The 21406-nt window shown below is 45.9% G+C and overlaps 1 protein-coding gene across 10 annotated transcripts in view; it reads right to left on the reverse strand.

Annotated features, from left to right (window-relative positions):
* Positions 1–21406, reverse strand: part of LOC143283056 (uncharacterized) — a 132059-nt gene that overhangs the window by 55314 nt on the left and 55339 nt on the right. For all 10 annotated transcript variants that reach the window (XM_076589076.1, XM_076589071.1, XM_076589077.1 and 7 more), the window contains 7 exons: positions 19811–19963; positions 18078–18365; positions 9600–9715; positions 5858–5916; positions 5276–5427; positions 3976–4260; positions 788–1000 (listed from right to left, as the gene is read on the reverse strand). In XM_076589076.1, the coding sequence (XP_076445191.1) occupies positions 788–1000; positions 3976–4260; positions 5276–5427; positions 5858–5916; positions 9600–9715; positions 18078–18365; positions 19811–19963 (1266 nt within the window). The remainder of the gene's footprint in view (positions 1–787; positions 1001–3975; positions 4261–5275; positions 5428–5857; positions 5917–9599; positions 9716–18077; positions 18366–19810; positions 19964–21406) is intronic.

Below are 21406 nucleotides of genomic sequence, written 5' to 3' on the forward strand. Positions count from 1 at the left end.
GTGGTGTGGGGATGCATTGGGGGGGGGGGGGAGTGAAGAGACAATGAACCAGAGTGGGCAGTTTGGTGGTGTGGGGAAACATGGGGGGGTGAAGAGACAATGAACCAGAGTGGGCAGCTTGGTGGTGTGGGGAAGTATAGGGAGTGAAGACAATGAACCAGAGTGGGCAGTTTGGTGGTGTGTGGAAACATGGGGGAGTGAAGAGACAATGAACCAGAGTGGGCAGTCTGGTGGTGTGTGGAAGCATGGGCAGTGAAGAGACAATGAACCAGAGTTGGCAGTTTGGTGGTGTGTGGAAGCATGGGGAGTGAAGAGACAATGAACCAGAGTGGGCAGTTTGGTGGTGTGTGGAAGCATGGGGAGTGAAGAGACAATGAACCAGAGTGGGCAGTTTGGTGGTGTGTGGAACCATGGGGGGGGTGAAGAGACAATGAACCAGAGTGGGCAGTTTGGTGGTGTGTGGAAGCATGGGGAGTGAAGAGACAATGAACCAGAGTGGGCAGTTTGGTGGTGTGTGGAAGCATGGGGGGGTGAAGAGACAATGAACTAGAGTGGGCAGTTTGGTGGTGTGTGGAAGCATTGGGGGGGCAGGGGGGGGGGGTGAAGAGACAATGAACCAGAGTGGGCAGTTTAGTGGTGTGGGGATGCATGGCGGGTGAAGACGTAAAAAGAGAAGAAGAAAGAGGAGGAGCAGGAGGGGGAGGAGGAGGAGGAGGAGAAGGAAGAAGGAGGAGGAAGGGAGGGAGAGAATGCCATGGTTCAAGGCGTGAACGCACTCCTTACTCACCCTCCACTGGTCTCCCGTTCTCCACGCGATAAAACACAGCACTCCAGTCGGCGTCATATCCGGCGATGCGCGCACACTTCAAGGTGATGTTACTGCCGGGGGTGAGGAAAGTAGTGGGCGGGGTCAAGGTCGCCGAGAGGCGGGTCACCACGTGCAGTGTGACCTGAGAGCTGGCCTCCAACTGGTCCGCCATCACCCGGCACTGCAGGGTTCCTGAAAGACACAGCCACTGGTCAGCACTGAAAGACACAGCCACTGGTCAGCACTGAAAGACAGCCACTGGTCAGCACTGAAAGACACTGGTCAGCACTGAAAGACACAGCCACTGGTCAGCACTGAAAGACACTGGTCAGCACTGAAAGACACAGCCACTGGTCAGCACTGAAAGACACTGGTCAGCACTGAAAGACACAGCCACTGGTCAGCACTGAAAGACAGCCACTGGTCAGCACTGAAAGACATTGGTCAGCACTGAAAGACACAGCCACTGGTCAGCACTGAAAGACAGCCACTGGTCAGCACTGAAAGACACAGCCACTGGTCAGCACTGAAAGACACTGGTCAGCACTGAAAGACAGCCACTGGTCAGCACTGAAAGACACAGCCACTGGTCAGCACTGAAAGAAAGCCACTGGTCAGCACTGAAAGACACATGCTCAACACTGAAAGACGCAGCCACTGGTCAGCACTGAAAGACACATGGTCAACACTGAAAGACGCAGCCACTGGTCAGCACTGAAAGACACATGATCAACACTGAAAGACGCAGCCACTGGTCAGCACTGAAAGACAGCCACTGGTCAGCACTGAAAGACACACTGAAAGACACATGGTCGGCACTGAAAGACACACTGAAAGACACGTGGTCAGCACTGAAAGACACGTGGTCAGCACTGAAAGACACACTGAAAGACACATGGTCAGCACTGAAAGACACACAGAAAGACACAGCCACTGGTCAGCATTAAAGACACAGCCACTCTCTGTTGCACATCTTTTCAGATCCTATTTTGGGTTTGTACATCTTTCCAGATAAGCCTCACAGTACTGTACATCTTTCCATATCTTCCATACAATGTTGTACATCTTTTCATATCTTCCACACAGTTTTTTTCATCTTTTCAGATCTTCCACAATGTGTTGTACATCTTTCCACATCTTCTATACAGTTGCTAGTGTTATATATATATTTCCATATCTTCAACACGATTTTATAAGCTTTTCAGATCCTTTACACACTGTTGTGCATCTTGCCAGGTCTTCCATAGTGTAGTACATCTCCATATCTATATATTCTATCAAACTGATTAGAAGAAGAAAAAAAAACAATACACTTATTCCCATCCCTGATACACAGCACTGACGCAAATGATCGATTTAAACAACAACAACAACAACAACAACAATAATAATAATAATAATAATAATAATAATAGATTACAAGAGTAGTTTTGTGGGTTTTTCAAAATAATTTGATGTTATTAATGACTCTCTCCTGCTAAAGATATTAGTTATATATGAATTATCTGAAGACAGTATTCAACTCATTGTTTCTATCAAACAGAAAAACAGCTACTTGGTATTAATGTTTCGAAATCAGATTCCAAGACAATAAGCTGTAGAGTACCCTAAGGGTCTATTTTTGGTTCATTGTTGTTCTCTTTATATCTACCAACTGATTCTGGCTAATTTGCAGACGACAAATCAGTTTATTCAAATCATTGTAGATCTTGCACATGGCGTTGTACATCTTCACAGATCTTCCACATGGTGTTGTAGGTCTTTATAGATCTTCCGGGAGATGGTGTGCGTCTTTACAGATCTTCCACAGGATGCTCTACGTCTTTACAGATCTTCCATGGTGTTGCACGTCTTTACAAATCTTCCACAGGGTGTTGTAGGTCTTTACAGATCTTCTACAGGGTGTTGTGTGTCTTTACAAATCTTCTACAGGGTGTTGTAGGTCTTTACAGATCTTCTACAGGGCGTTGTGTGTCTTTACAGATCTTCCACAGAGTGTTGTAGGTCTTTACAGATCTTCTACAGGGTGTTGTGTGTCTTTACAGATCTTCCACAGGGTGTTGTAGGTCTTTACAGATCTTCCACAGGGTGTTGTGTGTCTTTACAGATCTTCTACGGGGTGTTGTGTGTCTTTACAGATCTTCCACAGGGTGTTGTAGGTCTTTACAGATCTTCTACAGGTTGTTGCAGGTATTTACAGATCTTCCACAGGGTGTTGTAGGTCTTTACAGATCTTCCACAGGGTGTTGTAGGTCTTTACAGATCTTCTACAGGGTGTTGTGTATCTTTACAGATCTTCTACAGGGTGTTGTAGGTCTTTACAGATCTTCCACAGGGTGTTGTGTGTCTTTACAGATCTTCTACAGGGTGATGCAGGTCTTTACAGATCTTCTACAGGGTGATGTAGGTCTTTACAGATCTTCTACAGGGTGTTGTGTATCTTTACAGATCTTCTACAGGGTGATGCAGGTCTTTACAGATCTTCTACAGGGTGTTGCAGGTCTTTACAGGTCTTCCACAGGGTGTTGTAGGTCTTTACAGATCTTCTTCAGGGTGTTGTGTGTCTTTACAGATCTTCTTCAGGGTGTTGTGTGTCTTTACAGATCTTCTACAGGGTGTTGTGTGTCTTTACAGGTCTTCTACAGGGTGTTGTAGGTCTTTACAGATCTTCCACAGGGTGTTGTAGGTCTTTACAGATCTTCTACAGGGTGTTGCGTGTCTTTACAGATCTTCCACAGGGTGTTGCAGGTCTTTACATATCTTCCACAGGGTGTTGTGTGTCTTTACAGATCTTCTTCAGGGTGTTGTGTGTCTTTACAGATCTTCTTCAGGGTGTTGTGTGTCTTTACAGATCTTCTACAGGGTGTTGTGTGTCTTTACAGGTCTTCCACTGGGTGTTACAGGTCTTTACAGATCTTCTACAGGGTGTTGTGTGTCTTTACAGGTCTTCTACAGGGTGTTACAGGTCTTTACAGGTCTTCTACGGGGTGTCTTGTGTCTTTATAGATCTTCCACAGGGTGTTGCAGGTCTTTACAGATCTTCTACAGGGTGTTGCAGGTCTTTACAGATCTTCGTCAGGCTGGTGGACGTATTTGGGTAGAAAGACAGATTGACAGACAGACACACAGACAGACAGACTGACAGACAGACAGACACAGTGACTGACCACTGTCCGACACTAGCAGTCTCTCCACAGCCAGAGATCTGCTGACCTGGAAGTGGTCCGCGTCTGACCTGACCATCTCAGACACATTGAACCGCCGGGAGCTCCCCGTCCGGCTGACGTAATGTCCTCCGAACTGCCACTGGATGACCGGATGCCAGAAACCCGGTGTGCGCGCGCGGCAGGTGGCGGTGACGTCACCTCCGGGCAACAGCAGATGGAGGCCTGAGGAGTCGACGATCTTTTCCGTGTAGGTGTAGGTTAGGGAGGGGTCTACAATGTAATGCTCTGCACACACATGCCGCTTGGATTCAGCTTCTGCTGTCCTCAGCTCATGTCGTGTGTCTGTCCTTAATTCAGGTAGTGTGCCTGTCCTTAATTCAGGTAGTGTCTCTGTCCTTAATTCTGGTAGTGTGCCTGTCCTTAATTCAGGTAGTGTCTCTGTCCTTAATTCAGGTAGTGTGCCTGTCCTTAATTCAGGTAGTGTGTCTGTCGTTAATTCATGTCGTGTATCTGTCCTTAATTCAGGTCGTGTACCTGTCCTTAATTCAGGTCGTGTACCTGTCCTTAATTCAGGTCGTGTACCTGTCCTTAATTACGATCGTGTGTCTGTCCTTAATTCTGGTCATGTGTCTGTCCTTAATTCATATCGTGTGTCTGTTCTTAATTCAGGCAGTGTGTCTGTCCTTAATTCAGGTCGTGTGCCTGTCCTTAATCCAGGTCGTGTGTCTGTCCTTAATTCATATCGTGTGTCTGTCCTTAATTCAGGTCGCGTGTTTGTCCTTAATTCAGGCAGTGTCTCTGTCCTTAATTCAGGTCGCGTGTCTGTCCTTAATTCAGCTCATGCCTTGTTCTTGATTTACCTGACGAGAGAAAGACACGCAGACAGGCAGATAAACGGACAGACAGATAGACAGACGGGAAAGCAATGGACGGGCAGACAGGCCGACCCACATTCAGTTCACACAGAGGAACAGGACGACAGATAGACACACATGCAGTCAGACAGACAGACAGGCAGGCAGGCAGATGAACAGACAGACAGGCAGGCAGGCACATATACATGCAAACATGCATACATACATACATACAGACAGACATACATACTCGTTTTGCTCACAAACACACCCGCACACACACACACACACACACACACGCACGCATACCACAGAAACAGGCAAACCGAAAAGCACGTAATCAGAGAGACAGACAGAGGTTCCGCCAGTGCAGGGATGGGTGTAGGAAGCGTTGACGGAGGAAGACAGACAGCTGTACAGACGGACGGACGGACAGACAGACGTACCACCAGTGTAGAGAGGGCTGTAGGAAGCGTTGACGAGGACGCCGGACAGGTTGCCAGAGCTGACCAGACTGTCCAGGGCCGACTGCAAGGCGTCCTGGCCGCTCAGGTATTTGTTCGTGATCACCACCATGTCCGCTATCACACTTCCCGGGCTGCACGTCGTGCACACACACACACACACACACACACACACACACACACGCACGCACACACATACACACACACACACACACACACACACACACACACACACACACACTAAGTAAAAACAAGAGAACAAAGTTTCAGTTTCAGTATCAGTAGCTCAAGTTCTTTCTTCTGTATCGTTCACCATACACCAGTAAATGGACCAGTTCAACTATCTCTGTCGTTCAGCATACAGAGGGTTCCAATACCAGTAAATGGACCAGTTCGCCTATCTCTGTCGCTCCACATACACCACGTCCGAATGCCAGTAAATATAAAACCAATTCACTTTTCTCTGTCGTTACACGTACACAAAGTTCCAATACGATAACATGGGCCAGCTCACCACTCTGTCGTTCAGCTCACAGAGGGTTCCAATACCACTCAGTCACTCACCGAAAACTGCGGACCCTGGTGCTGACATATCCTGTAAGGTTCTGCAAACCCGTGTGCACCTGCAACCCATTGTCACTCACATCACTGACACCGCTCATCAATCAGAATTGTCTTGTGCACCTGCAACCCATTGTCATTCACATCACTGACACCGCTCATCAATCAGAATTGTCTTACACCATCAAGGAACAAGAGAGGCATGGCCTTCAAGACTCACTTGTGATAAATTAAGTCCCCTAGTATTCATTACAGAGTAATTTCCCTTTTTTTACTATGTGCACCAAAACGTTCGCAAAATAAATAAAACTTCCATGCTTAGCAAAAGAAGTTCCTGTTTGAACAAAAAATGATAATAATGACTGCTCTTGTTGTTGGGTCAGAATATCAGATCAAAGTGCCAAGTTTAGAGAATACAAAAAAATATAAATATAACAGTAAATGCAGTTTGCATATAATTAGGCTTCTTTTTTTCTTTTTCTTTTTTTTTGTGCCCATCCCAGAGGTGCAATATTGTTTTAAGCAAGATGACTGGAAAGAACTGAATTTTTCCTATTTTTATGCCTAATTTGGTGTCAACTGACAAAGTATTTGCAGAGAAAATGTCAATGTTAAAGTTTACCACAGACACACGGACACACACACACACACACACAGACAGACAACCGAACACCGGGTTAAAACAGTCATAACTATCACATACTTTGAAGGAACAATTAACTCTTTACATACGAACGGCGAAAGAGACGACGTTAACGGCGTTTCACCGCAATTACCATCATCAAAATATTGCAAGCGGAATGCTCTTATACTGAAGAGGTGAATGTTGACAAAGAATACCACAATTCAGACGACGGAAGCTAAAGGTTGGGTCATTCAGACACCAACTGGACATCCGGGGGGTCTGTGTAGAGGAGAAGAGAAGACTGGCCGTACCGAGTGAGTTAAAACGAATGGAGATCAGTGTACCTCGACTCGTCCTCAAAAAGTCAAGGAGCGAGGATGCAGCAGCTCTCCGCCACACACTTAACTGGCTACCTGTTCAAGCCAGATTTGACTACGCAGTTGCCACTCTCTGTTTTCAGTGCCTCAATTGTGACACAACGCCCTCGTATCTCTCTGAACTTTTAAAACCCATACTTGCCAAACAGAACATTAACATCTCTAGACTCCTCCCAGCTAACCGTTCCCCGATACCTCCTAAACTCACGTGGAAAGAGTTCACTCTTTGTCTGTGGTCCAACAACTTGGAACTCTCTGCCTGTTGCTCTCAGACTAACAGCTAATCTTTCCACCTTCGAAGCAAATATGAACATTTTCTCGTCGAAAAACATATCTGACGTAACTCACTAGTGCCGTTTTCTCAGTTCTTAACAATTTGAGTTTGACAGGTGAGTGATTCGAGAGAATGGGCAGAGAGGGAGTGGTGGTGTGGTCTGAATGGTTGAACGACTGCTAAGTTTTAAATTTGAATTGAAAGATATCATAACCATCCTCCTTGAATGCATGTATGTATATTTTAACTCACTCAGTACGGCCAGCCCTCTCTTCTCCTCTACACAGACCCCTCGGATGTCCAGTGGGTGTCTGAATGACCCAACCTTTAGCTTCCGTCGTCAGAATTGTGGTATTCTTTGTCAACATTCACCTCTTCAGTATAAGAGCCTTCCGCTTGCGATATTTTGATGATGGTAACTGGGGTGAAACGCTTTTAACGTCGTCTCTTTCGCCGTTCGTATGGAGAGAGTTAAATGTGACCTCTTTTAGCTCGGTTGTTAATCTAAGATTTTGTGTATGTGTGATGTTGTGTAGGAGTTGTTCCATTTAGAGTATATACTTGTTGATCTTGTCAACTGTGCTTTTACAAAATCAATGAATGTTTTGGGGTTGTTGGGTTTTTTTAATTGTTGTTTTTTTGGGTTTTTTTGTTTGTTTGTTTTTACTTTTACGACTGATTTGCTATATCTCTCTTTTACTGTATGTGTTTATTCAAGAAATAAGATTTATCATCATCATCATCATCATCATCATCATCATTATTAGTTATTGTTGTTGTTGTTGCTGTTTTACTATTATTATCATTATTATTAACAATAATAACTGTCACAGATCATGGAAAAACAATGGATCAGTCAGAACTGCCACACACCATGAAGGAACATTAATCAATTATAACTGTCACACATCATTAAGTAACATTGATCAATTATGATTGTCACGTATAATTAAGAAACACTGAGCAGTTACAACTACCACACATCATTAAGGAACATTGATAAATTATTTCTGTCATACATCACAAAGGAACATTGATGAATGATAACTGTCACACATCATTAAGAAACATTGATCAATCATAACTGTCGCATGATAAAATCATAATTGTCACACATCATTAAGGAACATTGCTCAATCATAACTATCACACATCTTTTAGGAACCATGACTGTGAAAACCCATAAAGGAACGAACAATGGGTCAATTATAACTGGCAGACATGAAAGGACTTTGGATAAATTACATATGAGAAAGAAAAGAATGAAAAAAAACAACCACAAAAAATCACTACCAACCATAACAAAAGCTACCACCACTACCCCGAACAAAGAAAACCACCCCTTCCCGAACAAAGACAACCATCATAACCCCGAACAAAGAAAATCACCACCACCACCACTATACCACCACCGCCACTAACACCCTGAACAAAGACATTCACCACCACCACCACTAACACCTCGAACAAAGACAATCACCACCACCACCACCCAAACAAAAACCATCACCATCACCCCGAACAAAGACATTCACCACCACCACCACCCCGAACAAAGACATTCACCACCACCACCACCACCACCCCGAATAAAGACATTCACCACCACCATCACCCAAACAAAAACCATCACCACCACCCCGAACAAAGACATTCACCACCACCACCACCCCGAACAAAGACATTCACCACCACCATCACCACCACCCCGAACAAAGACATTCACCACCACCATCACCCCGAACAAAGACATTCACCACCACCATCACCACCACCCCGAACAAAGACATTCACCACCACCACCACCACCACCACCCCGAACAAAGACATTCACCACCACCACCACCCCGAACAAAGACATTCACCACCACCACCACCCCGAACAAAGACATTCACCACCACCATCACCACAACCCCGAACAAAGACAATCACCACCACCACCACCACCACCACCACCCCGAACAAAGACATTCACCACCACCACCACCCATCCTCCCGAGCAAAGACATTCACCATCATCATCACCACCAACCCGAACAAAGACAATTGCCACCACCACCACAACCCCCCACCCACCCACACACACATACACACACAGAGACATTCACCACCACGTCCCATCCCCCCGAACAAAGACATTCACCACCACCACCCGCCCCCCACCCCCACTTCCGCCCCCCCCCCCCCCCCCCCTCCGAACAAAGACAAAGACAATCACCACCACGACCAGCACTATAACACCCCCGACCACCTGAACAAAGACAATCACCTCCACCATACCACCACCACTACACTGTACAAAGACCACAACCAACGAACATTGACATTCATCCCTACCCTCCGCCCTCTCTACCCCCTCCCCCCCCTTCGACCCCCCCCCCCTGCCCCCCCCCCCACCCACCCCCACACACACACACACACCCACACCCGGCCCCTCCCCCAACCCGAACAAACGAAGACAGACTTACAGCCTGTTGGAGAGAGGTCTGCAGGGTACGAAACTGAATTGACTGGTTGTTGGCTAGGTCCGTGGTCCACACCTGGGCCACCAGATGTAGCTCTGTGCTCCATGCATTCACCATGGCTACACACCACAACATACAGTACACTGCAGAGCAGTGCGGTACAGTGCAATACAATACAGTACAATACAATACAGTACTACACAGCACAGAGCAGTGCGGTACAGTGCAATACAATACAATACAATACAATACTACACAGAACACAGCAGTGCGGTACAGTGCAATACAAAACAATACAATACTACACAGAACACAGCAGTGCGGTACAGAGCAATACAATACAATACAGTACTACACAGCACACAGCAGTGCGGTACAGTACAATACAATACAATACAGTACTACACAGCACACAGCAGTGCGGTACAGTACAATACAATACAATACAGTACTACACAGCACACAGCAGTGCGGTACAGTACAATACAATACAATACAGTACTACACAGCACACAGCAGTGCGGTACAGTGCAATACAATACAGTACTACACAGCACACAGCAGTGCGGTACAGTACAATACAATACAATACAGTACTACACAGCACACAGCAGTGCGGTACAGTACAATACAATACAATACAATACTACACAGCACACAGCAGTGCGGTACAGTGCAATACAATACAATACAGTACTACACAGCACACAGCAGTGCGGTACAGTGCAATACAATACAGTACTACACAGCACACAGCAGTGCGGTACAGTGCAATACAATACAGTACTACACAGCACACAGCAGTGCGGTACAGTGCAATACAATACAGTACTACACAGCACACAGCAGTGCGGTACAGTGCAATACAATACAATACTACACAGCACAGAGCAGTGCGGTACAGTGCAATACAATACAATACAGTACTACACAGCACACAGCAGTGCGGTACAGTACAATACAATACAATACTACACAGCACACAGCAGTGCGGTACAGTGCAATACAATACAATACAGTACTACACAGCACACAGCAGTGCGGTACAGTACAATACAAAACAATACAGTACTACACAGCACAGAGCAGTGCGGTACAGTACAATACAATACAATACAATATAGTACAATACAATACAATACAATACAATACAGTACTACACAGCACACAGCAGTGCGGTACAGTGCAATACAATACAATACAGTACTACACAGCACAGAGCAGTGCGGTACAGTGCAATACAATACAATACTACACAGCACACAGCAGTGCGGTACAGTACAATACAATACAATACAATACAGTACTACACAGCACAGAGCATTGCGGTACAGTGCAATACAATACAATACTACACAGCACACAGCAGTGCGGTACAGTACAATACAATACAATACTACACAGCACAGAGCAGTGCGGTACAGTACAATACAATACAATACTACACAGCACAGAGCAGTGCGGTACAGTACAATACAATACAATACTACACAGCACAGAGCAGTGCGGTACAGTACAATACAATACAATACTACACAGCACAGAGCAGTGCGGTACAGTACAATACAATACAATACTACACAGCACAGAGCAGTGCGGTACAGTGCAATACAATACAATACAGTACTACACAGCACACAGCAGTGCGGTACAGAGCAATACAATACAATACAATACTACACAGCACAGAGCAGTGCGGTACAGTGCAATACAATACAGTACTACACAGCACACAGCAGTGCGGTACAGAGCAATACAATACAATACAATACTACACAGCACACAGCAGTGCGGTACAGTACAATACAATACAATACAGTACTACACAGCACAGAGCAGTGCGGTACAGTACAATACAATACAGTAGTACACAGCACAGAGCAGTGCGGTACAGAGCAATACAATACAGTACTACACAGCACAGAGCAGTGCGGTACAGTACAATACAATACAATACAGTACTACACAGCACAGAGCAGTGCGGTACAGTGCAATACAATACAACACAGTACTACAGAGCACACAGCAGTGCGGTACAGTACAATACAATACAATACAGTACTACACAGCACAGAGCAGTGCGGTACAGTACAATCCAATACAATACAGTACTACACAGCACAGAGCAGTGCGGTACAGTACAATACAATACAATACAATACTACACAGCACACAGCAGTGCGGTACAGTACAATACAATACAGTACTACACAGCTCAGAGCAGTGCGGTACAGTGCAATACAATACAATACAATACAATACAGTACTACACAGCACACAGCAGTGCGGTACAGTGCAATACAATACAGTACTACACAGCACACAGCAGTGCGGTACAGTACAATACAATACAATACAATACTACACGGCACAGAGCAGTGCGGTACAGTGCAATACAATACAGTACTACACAGCACAGAGCAGTGCGGTACAGAGCAATACAATACAGTACTACACAGCACACAGCAGTGCGGTACAGTACAATGCAATACAATACAGTACTACAGAGCACACAGCAGTGCAGTACAGTACAATACAATACAAAACAATACAGTACTACACAGCACACAGCAGTGCGGTATAGTGCAATACAATACAGTACTACACGGCACAGAGCAGTGCGGTACAGTGCAATACAATACAGTACTACACAGCACAGAGCAGTGCGGTACAGTACAATACAATACAATACAGTACTACACGGCACAGAGCAGTGCGGTACAGTGCAATACAATACAATACAGTACTACACGGTACAGAGCAGTGCGGTACAGTGCAATACAATACAGTACTACACAGCACAGAGCAGTGCGGTACAGTACAATACAATACAATACAGTACTACACGGCACAGAGCAGTGCGGTACAGTGCAATACAATACAATACAGTACTACACGGCACAGAGCAGTGCGGTACAGTGCAATACAATACAGTACTACACAGCACACAGCAGTGCGGTACAGTGCAATACAATACAGTACTACACAGCACAGAGCAGTACGGTACAGTACAATACAATACAGTACTACACGGCACAGAGCAGTACGGTACAGTGCAATACAATACAATACAGTACTACACGGCACAGAGCAGTGCGGTACAGTACAATACAATACAATACAGTACTACACGGCACAGAGCAGTGCGGTACAGTGCAATACAATACAATACAGTACTACACAGCACAGAGCAGTACGGTACAGTACAATACAATACAATACAGTACTACACGGCACATAGCAGTGCGGTACAGTGCAATACAATACAATACAGTACTACACAGCACAGAGCAGTGCGGTACAGTGCAATACAATACAATACAATACAGTACTACACAGCACACAGCAGTGCGGTACAGTACAATACAATACAATACAATATAGTACAATACAATACAATACAATACAGTACTACACAGCACAGAGCAGTGCGGTACAGTACAATACAATACAATACAATACAGTACTACACAGCACAGAGCATTGCGGTACAGTGCAATACAATACAATACTACACAGCACACAGCAGTGCGGTACAGTACAATACAATACAATACAATACAGTACTACACAGCACAGAGCATTGCGGTACAGTGCAATACAATACAATACTACACAGCACACAGCAGTGCGGTACAGTACAATACAATACAATACTACACAGCACAGAGCAGTGCGGTACAGTACAATACAATACAATACTACACAGCACAGAGCAGTGCGGTACAGTACAATACAATACAATACTACACAGCACACAGCAGTGCGGTACAGTACAATACAATACAATACTACACAGCACAGAGCAGTGCGGTACAGTACAATACAATACAATACTACACAGCACAGAGCAGTGCGGTACAGTGCAATACAATACAATACAGTACTACACAGCACACAGCAGTGCGGTACAGAGCAATACAATACAATACAATACTACACAGCACAGAGCAGTGCGGTACAGTGCAATACAATACAGTACTACACAGCACACAGCAGTGCGGTACAGAGCAATACAATACAATACAATACTACACAGCACACAGCAGTGCGGTACAGTACAATACAATACAATACAGTACTACACAGCACAGAGCAGTGTGGTACAGTACAATACAATACAATACTACACAGCACAGAGCAGTGCGGTACAGTACAATACAATACAGTACTACACAGCACAGAGCAGTGCGGTACAGAGCAATACAATACAGTACTACACAGCACAGAGCAGTGCGGTACAGTACAATACAATACAATACAGTACTACACAGCACAGAGCAGTGCGGTACAGTGCAATACAATACAACACAGTACTACAGAGCACACAGCAGTGCGGTACAGTACAATACAATACAATACAGTACTACACAGCACAGAGCAGTGCGGTACAGTACAATACAATACAATACAGTACTACACAGCACAGAGCAGTGCGGTACAGTACAATACAATACAATACAATACTACACAGCACAGAGCAGTGCGGTACAGTACAATACAATACAGTACTACACAGCTCAGAGCAGTGCGGTACAGTGCAATACAATACAATACAATACAATACAGTACTACACAGCACAGAGCAGTGCGGTACAGTGCAATACAATACAGTACTACACAGCACACAGCAGTGCGGTACAGTACAATACAATACAATACAATACTACACGGCACAGAGCAGTGCGGTACAGTGCAATACAATACAGTACTACACAGCACAGAGCAGTGCGGTACAGAGCAATACAATACAGTACTACACAGCACACAGCAGTGCAGTACAGTACAATACAATACAAAACAATACAGTACTACACAGCACACAGCAGTGCGGTATAGTGCAATACAATACAGTACTACACGGCACAGAGCAGTGCGGTACAGTGCAATACAATACAATACAGTACTACACGGCACAGAGCAGTGCGGTACAGTGCAATACAATACAGTACTACACAGCACAGAGCAGTGCGGTACAGTACAATACAATACAATACAGTACTACACGGCACAGAGCAGTGCGGTACAGTGCAATACAATACAATACAGTACTACACGGCACAGAGCAGTGCGGTACAGTGCAATACAATACAGTACTACACAGCACACAGCAGTGCGGTACAGTGCAATACAATACAGTACTACACAGCACACAGCAGTACGGTACAGTACAATACAATACAATACAGTACTACACGGCACAGAGCAGTGCGGTACAGTACAATACAATACAATACAGTACTACACGGCACAGAGCAGTGCGGTACAGTGCAATACAATACAATACAGTACTACACAGCACAGAGCAGTACGGTACAGTACAATACAATACAATACAGTACTACACAGCACAGAGCAGTACGGTACAGTACAATACAATACAATACAGTACTACACAGCACAGAGCAGTACGGTACAGTACAATACAATACAATACAGTACTACACAGCACACAGCAGTGCGGTACAGAGCAATGCAATACAATACAGTACTACACAGCACAGAGCAGTGCGGTACAGTACAATACAATACAGTACTACACAGCACAGAGCAGTGCGGTACAGTGCAATACAATACAGTACTACACAGCACAGAGCAGTGCGGTACAGTACAATACAATACAGTACTACACAGCACAGAGCAGTGCGGTACAGTGCAATACAATACAGTACTACACAGCACACAGCAGTGCGGTACAGTGCAATACAATACAATACTACACGGCACAGAGCAGTGCGGTACAGTGCAATACAATACAATACAGTACTACACAGCACAGAGCAGTACGGTACAGTACAATACAATACAATACAGTACTACACAGCACAGAGCAGTGCGGTACAGTGCAATACAATACAATACAGTACTACACAGCACAGAGCAGTGCGGTACAGTGCAATACAATACAATACAGTACTACACAGCACACAGCAGTGCGGTACAGAGCAATACAATACAATACAGTACTACACAGCACACAGCAGTGCGGTACAGTACAATACAATACAGTACTAAACAGCACAGAGCAGTGCGGTACAGTGCAATACAATACAGTACTACACAGCACAGAGCAGTGCGGTACAGTACAATACAATACAGTACTACACAGCACAGAGCAGTGCGGTACAGTGCAATACAATACAGTACTACACAGCACACAGCAGTGCGGTACAGTGCAATACAATACAATACTACACGGCACAGAGCAGTGCGGTACAGTGCAATACAATACAATACTACATGGCACAGCGCAGTGTGGTACAGTACAATACAATACAATACTACACGGCACAGAGCAGTGCGGTACAGTGCAATACAATACAGTACTACACAGCACACAGCAGTGCGGTACAGTGCAATACAATACAGTACTACACGGCACGGAGCAGTGCGGTACAGTACAATACAATACAATACTACACAGCACAGAGCAGTGCGGTACAGAGCAATACAATACAGTACAACACGGCACAGAGCAGTGCGGTACAGAGCAATACAATACTACACGGCACAGAGCAGTGCGGTACAGTGCAATACAATACAGTACTACACGGCACAGCGCAGTGCAGTACAGTGCAATACAATACAGTACTACATGGCACAGCGCAGTGCGGTACAGTGCAATGCAATACGGTACAGTACTGTTCAGCACAGCGTAGAACAGTGTGGTACAGTATAATGCAGTAAAGTCACCCACAGCACCGACACACAACACCCACACAGCCACACACAACGTCCACACAGTCACACACCACGTCCATATACAACGCTCACACCGTCACACACAACGTCCACATACAACGCTCACACCGTCACACACAACGTCCACATACAACGCTCACACCGTCACACACAACGTCCACATACAACGCTCACACCGTCACACACAACGCTCACACCGTCACACACACCGTCACACACAACGCTCACACCGTCACACACAACGTCCACATACAACGCTCACACCGTCACACACACCGTCACACACAACGCTCACACCGTCACACACACCGTCACACACAACGCTCACACCGTCACATACAACGCTCACACCGTCACACACAACGCTCACACCGTCACACACAACGCTCACACCGTCACACACAACGTCCATATACAACGCTCACACCGTCACACACAACGTCCATATACAACGCTCACACCGTCACACACAACGTCCATATACAACGCTCACACCGTCACACACAACGTCCATATACAACGCTCACACCGTCACACACAACGTCCACATACAACGCTCACACCGTCACACACAACGTCCACATACAACGCTCACACCGTCACACACAACGTCCATATACAACGCTCACACCGTCACACACAACGCTCACACCGTCACATACAACGCTCACACCGTCACACACAACGTCCATATACAACGCTCACGGAGTCACACACACAGTCACACACAACGTCCACACACGCACACACAACAACCACACAGTCACACACATCACCCACACAGTTACACACGGCACCCACACACAACGCCCCCCCCCCTCCCCCCCTCCCCCCCAACACACACACACCCACAACACCCACACAGTCACACACAACGTCCACGCACCCTCACACAACGGCCCCCCACACCTCCACCCCCCACAGACACACACACACACACACACACACACCTAACACCCACACAGTCACACATAACGTCCACGCACCCTCACACAACGCACACACACACACACACACACACACACACACACACACACACACACACCCAACACCCACACAGTCACACATAACGTCCACGCACCCTCACACAACGTCCACACACACACACACACACACACACACACACACACCTAACGCCCACACAGTAACACACGGCACCCACACACAACTCCCACACACACACACACACACACACACACACACACACACACCTAACACCCACACAGTCACACACAACGTCCACACACACACACACACACACACACACACACACACACACACCTAAAACCCACACAGCCCCCACACAAACGCCCACACAGTAACACACGGCACCCACACACAATTCCCCGCCACACACACCCAACACCCACACAGTCACACACAACGTCCACGCACCCACCCACCCTCCATCGCCACCCACCCCCCACTCCCCCACCCCCCCACACACACACACCCAACACCCACACAGTCACACACAACGTCCACGCACCCACCCACCCTCCATCGCCACCCACCCCCCACTCCCCCACCCCCCCAAACACACACACACCCAGCACCCACACAGTCACACACAACGTCCACGCACCCACCCACCCTCCATCGCCACCCACCCCCCACTCCCCCACCCCCACACACACACACACCCAGCACCCACAGTCACACACAACGCCCCCACCCCCACCCCCCACACACACACACAAACACACACACACACACACACACACACACACAACGTCCACACACCCTCACACAACACCCATGCACACACCAGTCCCTCACATGGCGTGACGAAGGAGACGTCTGCATTGTGAAGCGACCCGTCAAGACCCACCACTGTGACCACCACGTCATACCGCTGGTTTGACGTCAGGTTGGAGATGACGTAGGAGGTTAAGTTCTTGCTGAGGGTCTGCTTGGTGAGGGGTTGAATAGGGGAGCTGCTGCTGAGGGTGAGGGACAGGGTCAGGTATTGGACGACGGGGAGGAGGGCAAGGTCAAAGGTCCAGATGATTCTGGCACTGTCCGGCAGAACCTCGGTCACACTGACCCGTGGCTGGGGTGCAGTCCCTGTGTGTCACACACACACACACACACACACACACACACACACACACACACACACACATAAACACACACACATGGATACATACATGCGCGCGCATAAACACACACACAAGTTTCAAGTTTCAAGTTTTAATTATCCTTTCACTCCTATTGGAGTATGGAGGATTACTGCAAAATACTCATTTTCGTGCCCATAACAAACATTTCCAAATACACAACAATGTCACATAAAGTTGAGAAAACACAAATGTCTTTTAACTCCAAAAGTATAACTAGGCAACATTTGCAAATCTGATCATCTTACTTACAGCTAAAATGACTTTTTTGCCTCCTTTGAGCATATTACAAAAATTAAAAACCGATGTTGGAGACAAATATTTTTTAGGAACATATCTATTTCGTAACTGATCATAATTGGGACATTCCATTATAAAATGAAACTCATCACCAATCACAGACATGTTACAAACCTTACAAAATCGTAACTCTCGTGGTATGCCTTTGTGTCTCCCTGTTTCTATTTCCAGCTTATGATTACTACTTCGAAATCTGAAGAAGCTGATAACATAATTATCAGGCAATTGACTTATATATTTTTCTCTACCAAATCCACTTTTGAAATTTCGATAAAACAAACATTTACTACTCGCCTCTAGAGCATGTCTCCATAGATTTTGAAAACTATCACACACACACACACACACACACACACACACACACACACACACCACCCTCCACAGACACATTGAGGCGATAACCAACCAGCACGTCAGCAACATCATGACAAGTCTTTGTACACTATGTTCACTACGACAGGATTGAAATCTTTGACTCTTCTTGTCGTACTGTCTTGTTCTTGCAATCAAGTGTAGTGGAGTGATGACCTCGAGGTAACTCGTCTGCCTAGGAAGCGAGAGAATCTGAGCACACTGGTTCGAATCACGGTACAGTAGCCAATATTTTCTCCCCTTCCACTAGACCTTGAGTGGTGGTCTGGACGCTAGTCATTCGGATGAGACGATAAACCGAGGTCGTGTGTGCAGCATGCACTTAGCGCACGTAAAAGAACCCACGGCAACAAAAAGGTTGTCCCTGGCAAAATTCTGTCGAAAAATCCACTTGGATAGGAAAAACAAATAAAACTACACGCAGGAAAGAATCCCCCCCCCCACCCCCCCCCCCCAAAAAAAAGGGTGGCGCTGTCAGTGTAGCGACGCGCTCTCCCTGGGGAGAGCAGCCCGAATTTCACACAGAGAAAATCTGTTGTGACAAAAAAGAGAAATACAAATACAAACAACAATAAGACATTGTTTGAAATGGCATCCGCACCACCGCAAGTGAAAAACACCACCCACACTCCATACATCCTCCTCACCCCCACATCCCCCAGGCCGGCAGAGGAGCCGGGAGGGAGGGAGGAAGGGAGGGGGAGGGGAAGGGGGACGTACTGTCCACAGAGATGTTGACAGAGACGAAGACGTTCCAGACACCGTCGGAAACGGTGACGTTCAGCTCGTAGTTTGAAAGGATCGGCTGAAGGTAGTCACGGCTCAGCAGCCTTATCTCCCCTTGTTGGCTGATGTTCCACATGTCTCCTCCCTCTGTGCGCACACACACACACACACACACACACACACACACACACACACACACACACACACACACACGCACGCACGCACACACACACACACACACACATGATCGTCCTTGTGTCTCTGACAGGGCTGTGTGTCTGTGTGACCGTCCGTCTACCTGTGACTGTTTCTCTGTCCTCTCTCCGCCTCCCTCTCTGTAATTCTACTTCTTCTTTTTTTCTATCCAGCTGCCAAGTTTTCCTTTCTTGACTGATGACAGGAGACCTTCAAATAGTCTAGTGTGCTACTTGATGGTTCGGTGCACTTGTTCTCTGTTGATATGATCAGTGCATATGATATTTAGGAGCGTGCGATAACACCTGATTTCCATGGATTGAATTCATCTTTCCAAGTCCGCCATGAAGGTCCAATTCTCGTATGCAAAAAGGAAGACAAACACGTGCAAGCAGGAGTGTGATAAGGTGTTTCATGGAGATGTTGTCTTTCCATAAAGGCTTCAGTCTGGACAGCGCTGGTGTGTTATTTGCTACCTTTGAGAGGATTTCTGGTTTGGATATCCTCATTGCAAGTGAAGGTCAGTGAAGTGTTGAAAAGTTCACAGCTTCAGTCACTAGACAGATGTATTTTATCAGCAGCGACGCCGCTGTTCTGGCTAGCTGTCAACTTGAAACACCATTTACGAAATGATGATGTTACAAAAACAGGTGAAATATTTGACTATATCATTCTAGTGGCGAAACATTTCATTTATAAATGCAGAATAAATAAAATCAAACCATGTATAAAGTACTTCCTAACAGACCTAAGAAACATATATAAAACTGAAAAATATATATACACTCGATGGAAATGATGTCCATAGCATTTTCTAGAAAATGGTACCCATACATAAAAATGATTGAAGGCAACGAGGAGGAGTAGCGACAACCACGAATGAAACGTTTGTTCTTTTATTTATTTTCTTTTTCCTTTCATTTACTTACTTACTTACTTGTTTTTAACAGTGCATGTGACTTTTTTGTTTGCTTTTTGTCTGTATGAAGTGAGTGTTGTGTCGTTTTCCTGATTTGCAGTTTAGGTGGCGCACAGTGGCAAATATTGTTGATTTCAGATGACGGTTTTGTATGTCCGTCTGTATGTATTAAATGTTATACTCGAATAAAATATTTATTAAAAAAAAAATTAAAAAAAACAACCTTCAACGCCATTCACAGTGCTATCAACAGTGACGGTGGTATCGTGGCTGGCCATGAAAGTGGATACCATTTACTGTTGCAGAATGGCCCACTTGTCCCCAGTGGGAAAAGCAAAGGGGTCAACAAGAACAGACCACTCGCGGGATTTTCTTTTAGTCAACTGGTCAATAGTCAGTTACAAGGGTGCAAGTAGAGAGACCTAGTCAACCCCGAAGAGAGAAACGGACCTTTTATCATCGAGACGGATAAGTGA

Source organism: Babylonia areolata, chromosome 6, assembly GCF_041734735.1.
Source record: "Babylonia areolata isolate BAREFJ2019XMU chromosome 6, ASM4173473v1, whole genome shotgun sequence".
Taxonomy (NCBI): domain Eukaryota; kingdom Metazoa; phylum Mollusca; class Gastropoda; order Neogastropoda; family Buccinidae; genus Babylonia; species Babylonia areolata.